General features: G+C 36.8%; 3 protein-coding genes across 4 annotated transcripts in view; 1 reads left to right on the top strand and 2 right to left on the bottom strand.

The window, feature by feature from the left end:
- The window catches only part of LOC127951933 (gastrula zinc finger protein XlCGF7.1-like), a 201111-nt gene that overhangs the window by 38532 nt on the left and 144473 nt on the right, over positions 1–18106 (top strand). The gene's annotated exons all lie outside the window — the stretch shown is intronic.
- Positions 1–18106, bottom strand: part of LOC127951937 (gastrula zinc finger protein XlCGF7.1-like) — a 201670-nt gene that overhangs the window by 74836 nt on the left and 108728 nt on the right. The gene's annotated exons all lie outside the window — the stretch shown is intronic.
- Positions 10489–11971, bottom strand: LOC127951932 (interferon-inducible GTPase 5-like). The gene is made up of 2 exons (XM_052550080.1): positions 11951–11971; positions 10489–11845 (listed from the first exon to the last, which is right to left on the bottom strand). The coding sequence occupies exons 1-2, from the start codon at positions 11954–11956 to the stop codon at positions 10679–10681; spliced, it is 1173 nt and encodes a 390-aa protein (XP_052406040.1). The 5' UTR covers positions 11957–11971; the 3' UTR covers positions 10489–10678.

Here is an 18106-nt window from a genome sequence, read left to right as displayed (position 1 = left end):
GGAAATGAGTGAAGAGAGGAGTTGATAATGTGAGTAAGTGAAGGTATGACTGAATGAAGAAGAAATTGCTTGAAGGAGGTGAGTGGGGATGGGATCAAGTGGACAAGTAGAGTAGGATGACTGGATAGGATAAATATTGTAACATATTACTGGACAGATATTAATTGTAATATAGTGAAGTATACGTAGGCGTTAGAGGCTGACATTTTTTCGGGAATCCCACGGGTCACGGGATTCCCGTGGGATTCCTGCAGGATGGGAGTCATCTTTGCTATTAATCACGGGATTTGGACGGTACAGGATAAATGGTTAACGGGAGCAGACGGGAGCGGGAATCAACCAATAGCAAAGACGACAAAAAAAGAAAAAAGTAAATGCACCATTTTGTAGTTTCCTTTTAATACGCCTACAATGTAACACAATTAAAAAATAACTACAAGACCCAGCCGTCCCAGAAGCCATCAGTGTGGTAAAAAATGATTTACAGCGCAAAGTCAGAAGTAATGACATGTCTATTATGTTCAAAGAACTGGTCGGAAAGTCTGAAATATTAGTTAAGTTTATGAAAGTAGAATGTGACGGTGATAGCACGATGTACACTGCTTGTAAGACATGCTTAGTCTTAGTCAAGTACACAAGTGATTCAGGGACGAGCGGTCTGAAGAGGCACACTTGCAAGGCAAATTCGGGAAAGAATCAGCCAAGCATCGCTTCGTTCATCAAGCGAAAATTGCCGTCAGGTGTCAAGTCTCGTCTGACCGACAAAATTGCTCGCATGTGCAGCTAACTCAGACCCTTTTCTGTGGTAGAGGGGAAAGGCTTTACCAATGTAGCACAGGAGCTGCTCGACATTGGAGCCAAATATGGAAGTAACGTGCAGGTGGAAGACATACTCGCATGTGCACGCACAGTTTCCCGTCACGTAGAAGGGGAGTATGAGAAAATAAAACTGCTGGTCATGGAGGAGCTCCGTCAGTTATGTCACTCTGCACTATTTTTATACATAAATTGTACCTCTCACGCAGTAGTCTGTGATCTATAGATTCTAAACCCTAAACACCAGATTTTCCTTACAATTTTTAAACGCCATAATATCTCCATATTCTAAACTGGTAATCTTTTTTACATGTAAGATATTTTGTGGCCCATTAAAAATATTATTCTTCCTTTCGTGCAGACTAGGGACCATGCTGTAACCACAGACCTTTTGAAAATCATTAACATGTAATTTAAAAAAACTATAAATGTATTGTTTACTCAACAATAAATGAGTAAAATGCAGCTTTATGTGCTGTTTGGGTTTATTAAACTATTGTAGACATGGTGTGAACTATGTACTGTTTTTCTTTTATTTGCTGTCTTCCATTTTCTGGAGAAAATCTAGAAACAGGCGTCAGCAGCTGGTCTAAAACAGGATGGAGAGCAGATTAAATCAAATTTTATGTATTAACTAAACACTAATTAAAGAAAAAAATATATGGGAGTGGTACAGGAGTGGGAGTCAGTTTAAACAGGAGCGGGATGGGAGTGGGAGTCAATTTACCAGGAGCGGGATGGGATGGGATTATTTTTTTAACTTTGGTCTGGGAGTGGGACGGGACAAGATTTCTTTCTATGGGAGTGGGACGGGACAGGAGTGAAAATCCACTCCCGTGTCATCCTCTAGTAGGCGTCCCACTGAGGGAAATTAATGACCAATTGATAAAAAGAGTGTAGTTACTGTACAGAGTTACTGTAATGTGATATGGTGCAACACCTTCACAAGTCATCTTAAAAACGTTGCATCATTACAGAAGAAAGCCATACGGGCTCTGTCCTGGTCTGAGATAAATTCTCCTACTCACCCTCTATTTTATCGCTATGAGTTACTAAGACTAACTGAGCTAAATAAATATCATAATGCCTGTTTTATGTTTCAAATTGTTAATAATCTGAACTCTAGATTAAGTAGCCTTCCTATCTCCAGCCCCCAGCACACTTACCAAACGAGAACCAAATCACTCAAATCTGGAAAATATTGCAGACGTGTTCACGCCAGTATGAGCGTTGTCTGTAGGGGGCCGCAGATTTGGAATGGGATTGATGTTGCCCTCTATTTCCAACTTTAACAGACAACTAAAAAAACATTATCTATCAACCTATATTTAATATATAACTGTCTTTTCATGATCTACTGGGATGTATGATTGTATGTGTGTATTTTTATGTCTGTATTGGTATGCTCTCGCATGCTTTCAGTTCATTTACCATCGTCTGGTTGCAGGTGGTAAATGTGTACTTTGTCTGTACCACTTTTTTTTTCTCTTTATTATTATTATTATTATTATTATTATTATTTTCTTTCATAAACTGTGGGCCCCCACTTATAAGCTTTTTTAGCTTCTTTGGGGGACCTATTTCATTATACTTAATTAATATTTTCTGTACCCCCGCTGCATCATCATAAAATTTGCTGGTATTTGTGAATAAACTTAAACTGAACTGAAAAAAAAAAATGTACTAAGTAGGGTTGCCACCCGTCCCTTAAAATACGGAATCGTCCCGTATTAAAGAATAAAATAGTGCGTCCCGTTTTGAATCAATACGGGACGGGGTTTGTCCAGTATTTTCAGAGTTTTCTTCAATGCAGCATCTCATGCAGATCATCCCACCGGCATTCTGTGAAGACTCTTCCTATTAGTGATGGGTCGTTCGCGAATGAGCCGACTCTAAGAGCAGGCTCTTGTAGGTGAACGATGGGAGCTGGCTCGCATTTTTGAAGAGCCGACTCTTATTTAAAAAAAAAAAAAAAAAAAAAAAAAATAGTCTATAGAAATTCATTATGTATATGTATGTATTATATATTTTTATTTTATTTAAAATAATTGACTAATTCAAAGGACAAATAAAAAATTATATTTCGACTGTCTGATCAGCCTCACAATCTGTTCCTGTCAATCATACACGAGGTGTCAACCAATTATACGGCATGAGGGAGGGGCCGAGCCATCACACACACACACACACACACACACACCACACACACAGTGTCAAACTCGGAGGAGAGGAGAGGAAAAACACAACAGCTTTTAAAAACAAAACAAAAGGAAAATGAGTCGGAAGCACAGCAGCATTTGGAATCATTTTAATGATCATTAGCCCCTCGAAAGTAAGGCAGCTTGCATTTCTGAATGCAAATCTCTCATAAAATAAAAATATGATCAGCATTGTTTGCGTGTGTGTTCATGCTAGTTATACAAAACATAACTAGGGAGATAGTTCATGCTGACTATATAACATGCCAAAAAAGAGGTACCAGTTTAATCCTTTCAGTTATTTATTTTTCTTTAATATGGGTTCTATTATGTTGTTCAGATTCAGATTGTATTTGTTTTGTAATGTTGTTTCTATACATTCAAAAGTTGTAATTTAAATGCAAATGTTTAATAGTATTCTTTTTTCATAACAAATCAATGCATTTTTTAAGAAATTGTGAGAAATTGTGAGTATGATTTCATTTAATAATTTAATTAGAATTGTTTTCACACCTATCATAGTCAAAACATTATTGTTTTTTAAAGAGCCGTTTGTGAGCCAAAAGAGCCGGCTCTTTTCAGTGAGCTGAGTCAAAAGATCCGGCTCACGAAAAAGAGCTGAAATGCCCATCACTACATCCTATTCTGCCCCTGATTGAGTAATACTTGCTGCCATCTTGGATTGATTGGTTTGTTTCAGGATCACGGCCAATCAGAGTCAGAGGAGGCAAAGAGTCCATTTGAAAGAATGGCGGAGGCTGCCAACCCCCCCCCCCCCCCCCCCCCGGTCCAGCGCTGAAACGAAAGCGGACGCAAAAGTACCAATGAGAGTGGGAGGAATCGAACATAGATATATACACTAGATGTCGCCTTGGGGTTCTAAGCATGCGTCAAAACGCCGCCATCTTGGAACAGGGGTCTTGTCATAGGAGGGAACTAGGTAACACTGCGATCTCCGCCTGTACTTTGAATTCATGGACAATGTTGGACTTTTGTGCTGCATATGGATGTTAAATCGAAAGAAATATAAAATCCAGACCGCAAGGATGTTGAATCAGAAAACATATTTAAATTTATATACACACAAATGTATTTATCTAACACACATACTTAGTGTACACTTCAATTTTTGCACATAATATACCTGTACATACAAAACTGCCTATATACTTGCACACAAAATTGTCAATTTCTATATTGTCATTCCTTACCTACTTATTTGTATTTTTTATTCTTTTATTACGTGTCATTCCTTACCTCTTTTTTTGTCTTTTTTGTTCTGTCGCCGTCATTCTGTTGCGCCGAGCTTCTGTCACAAAAAAAATTCTCGCATGTATAAATATACTTGACATTAACACTCATTCTGATTATGAATGTTACGAAATTATATTTCTGGTTATGTTAGTTTTTTTTCAGTCCTTGGTTAATGACCGCAGCTAATCCATGCTAGTTACCCATTAGTTTTTGACAGTTAAGAAAACCAACAAAGAACAGAATGTATTTATATCAATGTAATATGATCATAAGATGTTGGAAATGTGGCCATATATATATATATATATATATATATATATATATATATATATATATATATATATATATATATATATATATATATATATTTACATTTTTTTTGGTCTCTATTCAGTAGTTTCTCTGACTGGCGCTGTGACTACACTGATTTAAGGGGGTTTTGTATGAATGTTACTTTAGTACATTGTTTTTTTTTTTGTTTTTTTTTGATAGGGACAAAGCATGTTGATGAACACTTGTACAGAATACAAATGTAAACAAGCCGGATTATAGCAGTAATGCTAATTTACGTCCGTAGTCCCTAGGCAGGTACACACAATAACAAATACTCACTATACACAAGACTGCTAAAAATACAATACATAAACCACATCACAAAAATTACTAAGAAAAATGTTCACACACTTGATTTTTCATAAGCCACTTCTTAAGATGTTCTTTAAAAGTGTGATAATTAGAACACTGTCGTATTGACTGTGGCAAACTATTAAAGTATTTGCTCCCTATCACTGATATAACTTTCTGGCCAAAAGATGTTCGCCTATTTTGTACTTCCCAGTCCGCTCTACTGACAGACCTGGTACCAATACCACAATCTGCCCTCTGTTTGATGAACTCCTTCAACGGAGGTGGAGCAAGCCCATGCCAGACCTTATAAACAAAGCATGCATAATTAAGATTTTTAACATTTTCAAAACTCAAAAGATTATGTTTTTTAATTATTTTACAGTGGTGAAATGAGAGGGGTTTTTTATCAAACACTTTTATCGCCTTCTTATACAGTGTTTCTATTGACTTAAGAATTGAGTTACTAGTGAATGACCAACTACTGAAACAATACTGCATATTTGAAAAAAATCATTGAATATAAATACAGCCTTGCAGCACCAACTGTCAAGAAAGACCTAATATACCTAAAATTCCTTAAATTAAATTTCACAATATTAGACTTTTTACATGGCTTTTAAAAGTGAAAGTAGAATCAAGAGTAACTCCAAGATACGTAAACTCTTTCACAAGTTCTATTTCCTCTCCTCCTAGAAATACATTTGAATGCGTCATCTCTACTAACCGTTTTGAAAACATCATACATACAGATTTTTTTTGTGTTTAAGCCAATCCTGTACATTAGTCATAGCAGAGGTCAAGGTAATCGAGGCTTTTTCAAAATTCTTTGCAAGTACATACTTATTTAATGTGGCAAAAATATTGCGGGACAGGAATAAAGAGAAGTTTGAATGGTTTTTGGCACCTAAACTATCTAACTTTCACATTATATTCCCCTCAAATTTGTGATTTGCTTCCACATGCAAATTGCGTTGTGTATCATATTTAATAAACCAATACAATTAAAATGTTTAAATTAACATGTATAGTAACACCATTGCAATTTTGAATGCGGTAGGCTAAGGTAAGTAGCGATAGTTCATTTGAAGTTTACTCAAGTAGAAGAATGTTACTAATAAACTTAGGCTTATTGTGCATTATATTTTCAAAATTTTATATATCAAAACCTTAAATTTTCTCTGGACTCGATGATAAATGCACGTCTGACCGTTGGAACGAACCAAAAAAAAATAAAAATAGAAAATCACATTCATGACGATTTATGGTGATTTTATTTATTTGTTTATTTTTTTTCAAATGCTTTATTTGAACATTCCGTTTACAGTATGAAACAGAGTTAGAACACAACAATACTTTTAAGAATAACAAAATATAAAGAATAGAGACACTTCAACAACTTCATAGCACAAAAAAGTGTTACATTAACAAAAAAGTTAATGATAAAGAAAGGGGACATTATTTAAATAAAAAGAAAATCTAAACATTTAATAAAGTAAAAAGTTAGTAGGTCATGCAAATTTTACAAGTTCTGAGCTTTATGGTGATTTTATTTCGATAAGACCTTTGCCTACATTTTAACGGATTAATCGCCTATTTTCATTTGCTGAATGTTTTCTTTATTTTATTTTTTTTAAACACGCTAAAAAATAAATTAAGTTTGTCAGAGGAAAAAAATATATGAGTCGTGTATAGGTTTCATTTTAACGGATCAATCACCTATTTTCGTTTGCTGCATGTTTTTTTTTTTTTAAACACGCTAAAAAATAAATCAGAGTTTGTGAGAGGAAAAAAATAGGCTATTAGAAAATATTTTACAACAAATCCTTTAAATTTAACAAATTTATCAGAACTAAACAATAATTAAAAATATATAATTCTAGTGGATAAATATAATTGCAGTATATAATAATATAGGCTCAGTAATAAATAATAATAATAATAATAATAATAATTTAAAACTAAGCATAAGGTAAGCTTGGGCTTTCTCAATCGGGAGAAATCAAACGTTTCCATATTTGTGATGTTGCCCATTTGAAGCTTAACTATTATTCATGAGGTAAAATAGGTGTGCATTTCAGTATCGATGAAAAAAAATCGACTATTGCCTTCATTATAACATTCTGATCAAGCCATAGCTAAATATGTTTAACGTGAATTCTTGCTGAATATGCAGTTATATTATGGGCTGTTGGCATGAATTGTACTCATGATGGAGCGCTCTTGGAGTGAATAAAAAACACTATGCTCAGACTCTTAATAAAACCCGCTCCTCGCTGCAGTCAGAATCACTCCTCTCTGCTCATACTCTGGCTCAACCCTTTTGTAACATAGACGAGCAAAGTCCTTTTAGGCAAGTCCTGCCACTCGGCCGCCATCTTGGCAACACCTCCAAGCAGCTATTTCGGACAAACAAGACCAGGCTCCTATCTAAATGAATTGGCAGAGAGTCAGAACTGCACTTTCACTGGTCACCGGGACATAAAAACTGAATGTATAGAAACAGCAGGAAAATATGAAAATATGGTAAAAATCGGTGAAAAAGTTTGAAGACTTTAACCTCAAAAAAGTTTTAAAACGTTTAACCTTTTTCCCCACAGGTTATACTTTTACTATGTATGCGCAAGTTCATTTACGTCTCTATCCAAAATGTCGGTGTTGTGCCAAGCACAACAAATGCTCTGTCATGATATAAAATGCTTTACCTATCTTCGTAGCCTGGTGCCTTCGTGTTTTCACCGTCTTCTATGTGGATTCCATCTGATCTTGCACACACCACAATTCGCTGTCACCAAATAGTCTCCGCTGTCGCAAAACCTCAACTGTGCGCATGCGTCAGTGGAACCAGACGATAGGCGTAAATGTTTCCCGGCTTGACTGTTAAAAGCAGATAATTGGCTTTCCAGCAGGAGGGGTGGGACATGTGCATACAACCACCATCTTTGCCATTACGGGTTTTCCTTATATAGTTGTATTGAGGATTGAGAAACTGAAAAACGATTTTCATTCAAACAAACTGATGTAAATTACACATTTGAGTAAATCGATAAAATCAATATATCGCCCAGCCCTACTTGCTTTCATATAATTAAAAAATAATAATAATAATTGCAGCTGCATTTAAAGGTGCTGTAGGGAACTTTTGTAAAAAAAATATTTTTTTACATATTTATTAAACCTGTCATTATGTCCTGACAGTAGAATATGAGACAGATAATCTGTGAAAAAAATCAAGCTCCTCTGTCTCCTCCCAGTGGTCCTATTTCCATTTGCAGAAACTCCATCGCTCCCGGTAAAAAATAACCAATCAGAGCTGCGGTCTGTAAATTTGTTTGTGTTCAAAATGTAGAAAAATTTATATAATAAGCGAGTACAGAGTTTCAGTCTGCCTGAAAGAAGAGTATTTCCTCGTAACTTAATGCTGTATTTCATTGTAAGTTAATGCTGAGAGAGAGAGAGAGAGAGAGAGAGAGAGAGAGAGAGAGTTAGTCTAGGGCTATTCTTAAACTTGGAGCTCTTTATATTGAAGTACAAATCCAAACACCAGAAGCAACCTACACTCTCTAAGTGTTCTTTCATTGAAAATAATGCATTTTATTTATTCACGGGCTATATGGTTGAAATACTATTTTAGTTCAAAACTTTAATTTCCATTATTTAAAAAGTGCTTTATTGGCTAACGTTTCATAAACCTTCAGTTGTTAGGCTCTAAAATCCCATGCCATTTGTAATTTCACAGTATTTTCACCTCCTAAATTACTAAAGTCACAATACCATAATGGTCAAATTTACTCAGGCCGATGGCATTTTTTTAATGACATTATTTATTATTTTTCTTTTTTTATAATTGTAGCCTACATAAATAGGTGAAGCAAAACAAATATTTGGATCGTCCCTTATTTTTTTCCCTATTTTCTTAAAGAATAAAAACTTATTTCCTACAAGAATAAGCATAACATTATTAATTCACAGAAATAATTTAAGCAATTAAAACCTTTTTCATTTTAATAGTATTTAAACTTGATTTAAATGCTATTAAAATGACTTTCAAATCTCAAGGAGTTTATAAGTTAAAAAGTGTAAAATGTTATAGTGAATGTAAAATAGACTAAATTAACTTGTTAACAATATAATTAGAACTAACAATATAATTCTTTTTTTATGACCAATTCCTGTACAAAATGGGGCAGCAACCTTTATATCAAACATTTTAAAATCATCCACAGCTGAGCAACGCGAGAGGCGGATCTGCTCCAGATCACACAACAAAGTGAATGTGCTGCACAAAGTAATTTTCAGGTGCAATTAAAAAAAAATAATAATAAAAAAACTGGATAGCCTAGATTAGGCCCAGACTCTGTTCCTGAGTATATAATAATTAAAGTCGTGACATTTGCAAAGTATGGTAACCCATACTCAGAATTGGTGCCTTGTTCAAGGGCACTTCCGTCATGGGTATTGAGGGTGGAAGAGAGCGTTTTTCATTCGCTCCCTCCCACCTGCAACTCCTGCCAGCACAGAGACTCGAATCGGCAACCTTTGGGTAACTAGTCCAACTCTCTAACCATTAGGCCACAGCTGCCCCTATGTAACAAATGGGTAATACCCATTTCAGTTGTCAACCTAATGTATGTTTCTGTTTTTGAGAGACTTGAGTGAAGAGTTGCTTTGCCACATTCCTGGGAGCCATAAACTAGTGTTATCAGATAGTGTGCCTTTGGTTGCTATGGAACCAGAGGCCTGTTCGTCCTTTTCCATAGACCCTTTGGTTAGATGAGGGGGCATGAGATATTATTTGTTAATTATAACAAATAGTTGTGTGTCTGATTGGTCCTAATGCTATAACTGTCATTATTGCAACCATATTGGAGGTCGGTCATGTGCCGGCTGGGATGCTATTTATGTATTAAGATATTTATTTATTTTTTGCTATGTCATACCATAGGACAAATTTATGTTACAGTTCAGTAAAAATGTAGAAAAAAAACTTGAATAATTTACCCTTTATATTTTCTCAAATATCAGACTTCACACTACATAAATATATGCATTTCTTTTTCAAAAAAGGTATTTAAAAAAAACAAAAAACATACTGCCTATCTGTCAACTAGGATGCCTTGAGGTTGAGTAAATCACAGGCTAATTTTCATTTTTGGGTGAACTAAGCCTTTAACAGGTGTACGTAATAAAGTGACCGGTGAGGGTAATAGGTATATTTGTACAATCAGTAATTTATCAGTCAATACTTTTATATTTAAGAAGTGAATTTAGGCAAAATATAAAAACTAAATACAATTAAATAAATAATGGGATTATAGTTAAACTGCGTATACAATTAGTTTTCAAAAAACAGCCGATACACTTTTTTTTCCCTACTTTATTATGTATGAGAAGTTATACATGGTTATATGTGATATATGTGATGTCCAGATTTCATCAATGAAAATGACAAGTTAAAATTAAAAGTTAATTTTTTTTTTGGCATTTACCACAGAAAATCCTATTGAAAGCATTTTGAAACAAATGATTGTAAAGATTATTAAAAGAATCAATAAAATCAATAGGAAAATATAGCAATGGATAACATTTAAAAAGCGCAGCAACAAATTAAAGTGATCATATATTCCAGTGTATAGTTTGCTTGGACATTAGCATAGATTATTTTAATATTATGAAGACAGTTTTGTTTTAATTTTTTTGCTGAACTCAGCATCAGCACATTATCTTAATATACATCATCTCATTTACTCAGAGGCAGAAAATCTTTAGATGCTCTACTGGACAGATCAATGAACAAAAGCAATCCCAGCTTCATTTCTGATTACTCGAGCCGTATTTGCCAGATCATTTACTCCTTCTCTCAAGAGGTACTGAGTGGTAGCGAAGGATATTCCTGCAGCAGCAGCACTGCCTACACCTGGAAGAAGACTCAACAAATATTCAACAGTAGAAATGGTAGCGAGCGCAGCAGACGCTTGCAATCTGATCAGTGCTTTTTCTCGGATTGCAGTAACAAATTTAGATTGGGCCAGATCTTTCAGGTGGGGCTTGTTAACTTTTTTGGAAAGCCTTGTCAGTGATCTATCATCCAAACCAAATGCAAAGTAGCACCTTGTGAGGAAAAGCACGACCATGCCTGCATCACATGCTGCTGATACACCAGGCACAGGGACAACTGCTACAGCAGCAGAGGCAAGAGATGCAGCCCAGATCATCCATTTAAACATATTGATCTTCTTCTCAAGAGATGCAGCAGAACACACTGGCCAGGCTTGTAGAAGAGCATACTTCTTGTGTTCTGGAAGCTCATCTTCGAGAGTGTTTTGAAGAGATTCAAAATCATATTTCTCCAAATCACAAGACGATATCAAGAAAACTTTGGGGTCTCCCAGTTCTTTCAGGTTTTTCTGACAATCCTCTCTTATTATGGAAAGAACCTTCTGCTCATCAAATCCTTTTTTCTTTTTCTCTGAAGACATGTCATTGTCAATCTTGGAACGAACAAAATAAAAGCTTTTCTTCTGTTTTCTTATTTCTTTAGCCAGCATGATGTCATTCTCCATGAACCTCTCTGAGTTAAGGATAATGAAGAAATCATAGGTGTTAAAATTGACGTCTTTCAGGTATTTTTTTGCTTTGAAGTTTGGGCTTCCTATTCCAGGCAGGTCATAGATCTTCACATTTGGCATTTCAGGATGTTCATACATGGTGGGCTCCACTGTAGTTTCTGTGACTCCAGTAGGTGCTGCTCCATCATCGTCATCCTGTAGACCTCTAAATGCATTTACAAAGGAGGATTTTCCTGATCCTGTCTTTCCAGTCACAGCGATGTTAAGTGAGACGTTCATAAACTGGTCAAATTTTGTTTTAGCTTTTGCTGTAGCCTTTTCCAGAGTGGACTCGCCCGATTCCTTTATTACTTCAACAACAGCAGGGTCTTGATTTTCCATGTTCTGAATGACAAATTAAATATTAATGAATGCTAAGAATAAGAGACCTAATACTTATTTAAATAATGTAATTTAAAAATGCAACTGACAAGATATGATTCTACTTACCTGCATTTCTCAGTTCCAGGAATAATGAAACACCCAAAACTGGAATATTATGCCAATGTGAAACAGTTGTGCTGTCGACACTGAACAATCATAAACACAGTCAACAGACAATCACAGAGATCAAAAGTAGATTTATTGTAGATTTGTGGTTATATAATTTAAATATATTTAATTATTAAATTTAAATGAATATAATTAGCAATCCAAATTAATATTCAATCTAGCTTAAACTATTTTAAAACTTTCTGTAAATTTCTGAAAGCTGTGTGCTGTGAAATTCCAAATGTAACTAGATTTAAAAAAAGATATTCAAAAACCTTTGTTGGATTTAGAAAGCATAGCCAGAAAGTTTGAAGCAGTTGAAAATCTTGAAGATTTCAATAGACTTATGCTGCCTTCACATGTTATCGGAAATATAGTAAATACGAGGTTCTGGTTCTGCACAGTTACTTTCTGGTTTTAAAAAAGCCATCTCAGTCATTTCCAGTCAACTGTCAAAATCCGCTGCATTGTTTCTCTACATCAGGGTTTCCCAAAGTGGGGTTCATGAACCCCTGGTGGTTCGTGAGAAAATTGCAGAGGGTTCTTGAGTTGGTACACAGTATTCGAATGTATACCTTAAGTGAATTAACAAAAAAAAAAAAAAACGTACGAAGATTACAAAGATTTTGCAAAGAATTGCAGAGAATTGTTATAGGTTACTGTCCTTTGATCAGTTTCTCTACATAATCCATTCACAATTTGAAGAAGTTTTGTTTGTCTAAGAGAACCAAATGTTCACATTTACAGTTTAAGGAATGACATGAGTGTAAAAAAAAAGACACGAGTGAATCTGTTAAATTGTTCTACGCATCATCCCTCACGAAAATTAACCATGGTTTCATTGTAGTAAAAGTGTTGTTACCATGGATTTTGGCATACTGATTACCACTTGTATAACCACAGTTTCTGAAAATAATTAGGCAGAAGAGGTTTCTGTGAGGGTCTCAAGAGTATCTACCAATATATGTCACAACATCAAATAACATTTTTTATCTTTAAATGTACTGCATAGTCCATTCAGGAACAGTCTATCAGTGTAGGTCTATTGTCAGGATAGATATAGTTAATGCTATTGATTCTAAACTAGCGGTGTAACTACTAATATTCAGTTGATTGCCTTATTCAGTTGAACAAGCCTTTTTTATTTATTAGATTGTGTATACCAGACATAAAGTACTATCATTTCAAACACTGAAACATTGAAAAAAATTAGCTCTTCACTTAATTCCTGTTCTTCCTTATGCACAACTGATCGTTTCAAAACCAGAACATTTTAGTTATATAATATTTTTCCTTAAAGCTAAGACTAGCTAGAGTAGTTGATCGCAAAATAAAGAATAATTTATTTAAAAAACAAACCACAGAAACAAAAAGCTACTTAATGTTACAGAGAGATGGAAGAAATGTTCTTACCTGTAAAAATATACTTTCGGTATTTTTAGGTGTGCTGTGTCAAAGCTTTACACAGTTTCTACTTGTTTGACTTGTTTGACTTGTTTGCAGTAAAAACTCTTTTGTTTGCATTAGAAACTGTCCTAGGCTTTGACACGGCACACCCAAATGAGATACAAATCAAGTGCCACTTACTTTTAACTCAATAAGGGCAGGAGGACTCAAGTAACCATATTATATTTATATGTCATTTTGAGGCTGCTTATTCTGGGCACTACCTCATCATGGTGCAAATAACAACACCTACCTGGGTGGGTTGGATTAGAATCATGTTCATTTTATCACAGATGGTTCTTCAGGTTCAGAGGACATCTCTACCTGCTATGCACTCACACCGCCCACTCTGAAACTGGTTGGCAACCTTCTTTCAGGATGTCTTTATAAATCTCGTCATTAGGCTATGATACCCCTAAGGATTCTTGCTAAGCAAAAAAGGCTTTTTAAAAGGATTTTTATGTGCTTTCCTTAAATATGCAGCTATTTTACTCAAGATGGTGGGTTAAAGGAGAAACCAAAGTTGATCATAACTGATTAATATCTAAAAATTATCCTCACTAACATTCTGATATTAAAATTAAAACATCAACAATACAAACAATTATCTAGGTTAGCCGATTACCTTTAAAAATTCATAGATATTGGCATCGATTCACATTTTTTTTGTTTTTTTTTAACCTTTATTTTTACAGGCAAGTCATTAAGAACAGGTTCTTATTTACAATGGTGGCCTGACAAGCGGAATAACCACTTGGGGAAAGAGAAGTAGGGCTAAAATAAATACAGAACATTAGAAATACATACAGGTTGGTATTTACATAAATACATTTTAAAACATCAACCATCAATCTATTTGCTGTTAAAAAAAGAATAAAAATAAATGATTGTGTAGTGAAGTAACTGCATATATCCGTGAACAAGTATGATATACTAGTTTTGAAGGATGAAATTGAAATTAGTTTATCCAGTTTAAAAATGTTTGGCAGAGCATTCCAATCGTGAGCAGCAGTAGATTGAAAAGATGTAAGACCAAATGCAGAATTAGTTTTGGGAATGCTTAGTTGAAGATGAAGTGAGGACCGAGTGTTATATGTGACGGGCTTTGGCTGCAGCAAATGACCGAAGTAAGGAGGTGAGTGGCCGAGAAGTGTCTTTTAATTGAAGGTGAACCAGTGAATTTTAGGGCAATTGTGAAGGGAGGGCCAGTTAACAGATGAATATAGAGCACAGTGGTGTATATTGAAGGGTGCATTTGTGGCAAATCTGATAGCAGAATGATAAAGAGCATCAAGTTTTGATAGAGTGGACTTGCAAGCAATCCTGTATATAGTGTCTCCATAGTCTAACATGGGTAGAATGGTCATTTGAATGAGAGTAAGTTTTGCAGAGGTGGCGAATGAAGAGCGGTTTCTGTAAAGGAAACCAAGCTTGGCTTTGACGTTTTATTGCAGCTTTGATATGTGAATAGTGAAAGAAAGTTTCCAACCAGATGCCCAAGTAGTTATTAAATTAAATTAATGCATTTAGCAGATGCTTTTATCCAGAGCGACTTACATTGCATCCAGGCTAAAAATTTTCTCCTAACATGTGTTCCCTGGGATTCAAACCCCCAACCTTGCGCTTGCAAAGGCAATGTTCTACCACTTGAGCTACAAAAAATCGAGCATCGCGTTAGTTCAGTCAGGCCACGTTAGTCACGCTTGCATCAGCTGACAGTCAGTGGCATGAAAACTAATTAGATGAATTCTATTAATTTATATATTTTTTATTTTGTTGTATATGTTATGAATTATAGCTGAAGTAGGTCAACAAAAAATAGAAGCCCAAATGCCATATAAGCTTATTAATGAAAACATTGAAAAATTCAATCCATTCTTTCCATCTGTAATGCAAGGTGCATGTCAGGGACCAGGCAGACCCGGTCCCAGCCAATCATCAACGCTCACACTCCCCTGAGTACTAATCACCCACACCTGATCTCCATCACCGTGGCACTATAAAACACTCACCCATGCACCAGTTCATCGTCAAGCCTCCAACAGGATTTGACCTCACGATCTTGTCTCCAGCTCACCTCGACTATGGTTGATCGCCAGAAGTAACGTATACTTACCTTTTGAGAAGCTAACCTGTGTGTCTTTGTTCTCCTGTTTCCAGAACGCCTGTGAGAATATCTGTGATCTGAAATGCCCTACGAGCCCCGATATCCAGAGTTCCCGTGTGACTCTCTGAGCATTGATCTTCCTCTGCAAGGCAAAAGAGACAAGTATTTATATCCTGGAATTGTGTGGCTTTGACGTCTCGACACTTGATGATCTCACCTGCATTTCACAGAAGTGAACTCCACAGAACCCACACCTGAAATTACCCTCAACTCAACTCTCACAAACTATCACATCAATAAATACCATGTGTTGAATTCTACCACCTCTGTCTCTCGTGTACTATCCTGACAGAAGGCTTGACCAACACCGACATGAATTCAGCACAACCCGAGGACGGCACTTCCACAAACACAGCTCCCACACTGGTGTACCTCGTGAACAAAATCTCTCGACCAGCGCCCTTCTCCGGCCGGGAAGATGACTGCAATGGATTTCTGTTACAATGCTCTCTCGCACTGGAACAACATGCACATCAGTACCCCATGGAAAGATCCAAGATATCATTCATTATTCAGCAGTTATCCGGGGCTGCGCTGAGATGGGCGGAAGCACTGTGGTTCCAGGAAACAGCGATCACCTCATCGTTTCAGTTTCATCAGCCATTTTAAAGAAGTGTTTGGCCATCCGGTGGGTGATTCCTCAGTCAGTGAACAATTATTACATTTACGTCAAGGAAATAAATCAGTGTCTGAATATTCTCTAGAATTCCAAACCATGGCCGCAGCGAGTGGATAGAACGAGACAGCCTTGCTGACGGTATACCGGGAAGGGCTAATTCCCGCACTACGGCTACAACTCGCCATCTACGACGACAATATGGGGTTAGAAAAATTAATGCAGCAAGCCCAGCGAGTTCACTTAAGATCCCAATCATGTTATCGAGAAACACATGCCCCAGCTCCTGTTAAGCATCAGCCCTTTCCTGAAAGTATTCCTGAGTCACAGCCAGAATGGATGCAGGTGGAAACCAAGTGAGTTCAGTTCTTCCGAAACCCTCTGTGTCCACCCCATTAACTATCTTTGTAACTCTGAGAATTCGAGATCTCGTAATTTCAGCCATGGCCATTATGGACTCCGGATCGGCCTGCAACTTCATCTCGGGGAAACTCGCCAAGGCACACGACCTCCTAAGAACCCAAACCCCGAAAAAGTATTCCATCTACGCAGTGACGGGCGAGATGATCAACCAAGGGTATGTGACTTCACAAATCGCACCCGTCACTCTCAGTGTGCAGAATACCCATCACAAGCCTTTCACCCCATTTATTCTCACAAACAGCCAGGCTGAAATAATCCTAGGACGCCCTTGGTTAATCCAGCACCAACCCTTGATAGATTGGGCCACCGGAGAGATTCTGAGCTGGGGCTGCGATTATGTAAAATTAAACCATGTACATTCCCCTAGTGACAAACCTGACTCCATGGTGATTCACTCCATGTCTATTGCGAGCCCAAAAGAAAATGTATCTACCAGTGTCCCTTCATGCTATGCCTCCTTTGCAGATGTCTTTAATCCGATCGCAGCATCCAAGCTACCCCCACACCGACCTTGGGATTGCGCAATAGACCTCATGCCTGGAGAACCCATTCCAAAGGGCAGAATATACTCCTTGTCCATCCCAGAACAGGAAGCCATGCGTGAGTATGTCAAAGAGATCTTAAAACAGGGGTACATTAGGCCGTCTATCTCATCAGCTGCAGCCAATTTCTTCTTTGTCCCTAAAAAAGATGGTGGGTTACGACCTTGCATAGATTGCAGGTACCTAAACCTGAGTTCCCGTGTGACTCTCTGAGCATTGATCTTCCTCTGCAAGGCAAAAGAGACAAGTATTTATATCCTGGAATTGTGTGGCTTTGACGTCTCGACACTTGATGATCTCACCTGCATTTCACAGAAGTGAACTCCACAGAACCCACACCTGAAATTACCCTCAACTCAACTCTCACAAACTATCACATCAATAAATACCATGTGTTGAATTCTACCACCTCTGTCTCTCGTGTACTATCCTGACAGAAGGCTTGACCAACACCGACATGAATTACAGGTACCTAAACAAAATAACTGAAATTTAGCTATCCACTTCCTTTGATTCCATCCTCCCTAGAACAACTCCGTGACGCCCTTTTCTTCACTAAGCTAGATCTCAGGAGTGCTTAAAACTGAATGGAAAACGGCTTTCATCACCCCAGCTGGGCACTATGAATATCTGGTAATGCCATACGGTCTAGTTAACGCCCCTTCTGTGTTTCAAGGTTTCATGGATGAGGTCCTCAGAGAGTTCCTGAACCGGTTTGCCCTTGTTTACATCAACGACATACTCATTTACTCTTGCAATGAAAGTGAACATCAGCATCACGTTACCCAAGTGCTCCATCGACTCAGAGAATTCTCCTTCTTTGTAAAAGCAGAGAAATGTGTCTTTCACCAGACCTCCGTTGAATTCCTAGGCTATCAGATCAGTGCAAGAGGGGTAAGATGGATGACCGTAAGACAGAA

This window comes from Carassius gibelio, chromosome B3 (assembly GCF_023724105.1).
Source record: "Carassius gibelio isolate Cgi1373 ecotype wild population from Czech Republic chromosome B3, carGib1.2-hapl.c, whole genome shotgun sequence".
Taxonomy (NCBI): domain Eukaryota; kingdom Metazoa; phylum Chordata; class Actinopteri; order Cypriniformes; family Cyprinidae; genus Carassius; species Carassius gibelio.
The sequence above is the reverse complement of the archived record's forward strand: the minus strand, read 5'-3'. Positions and strand labels throughout refer to the sequence as shown.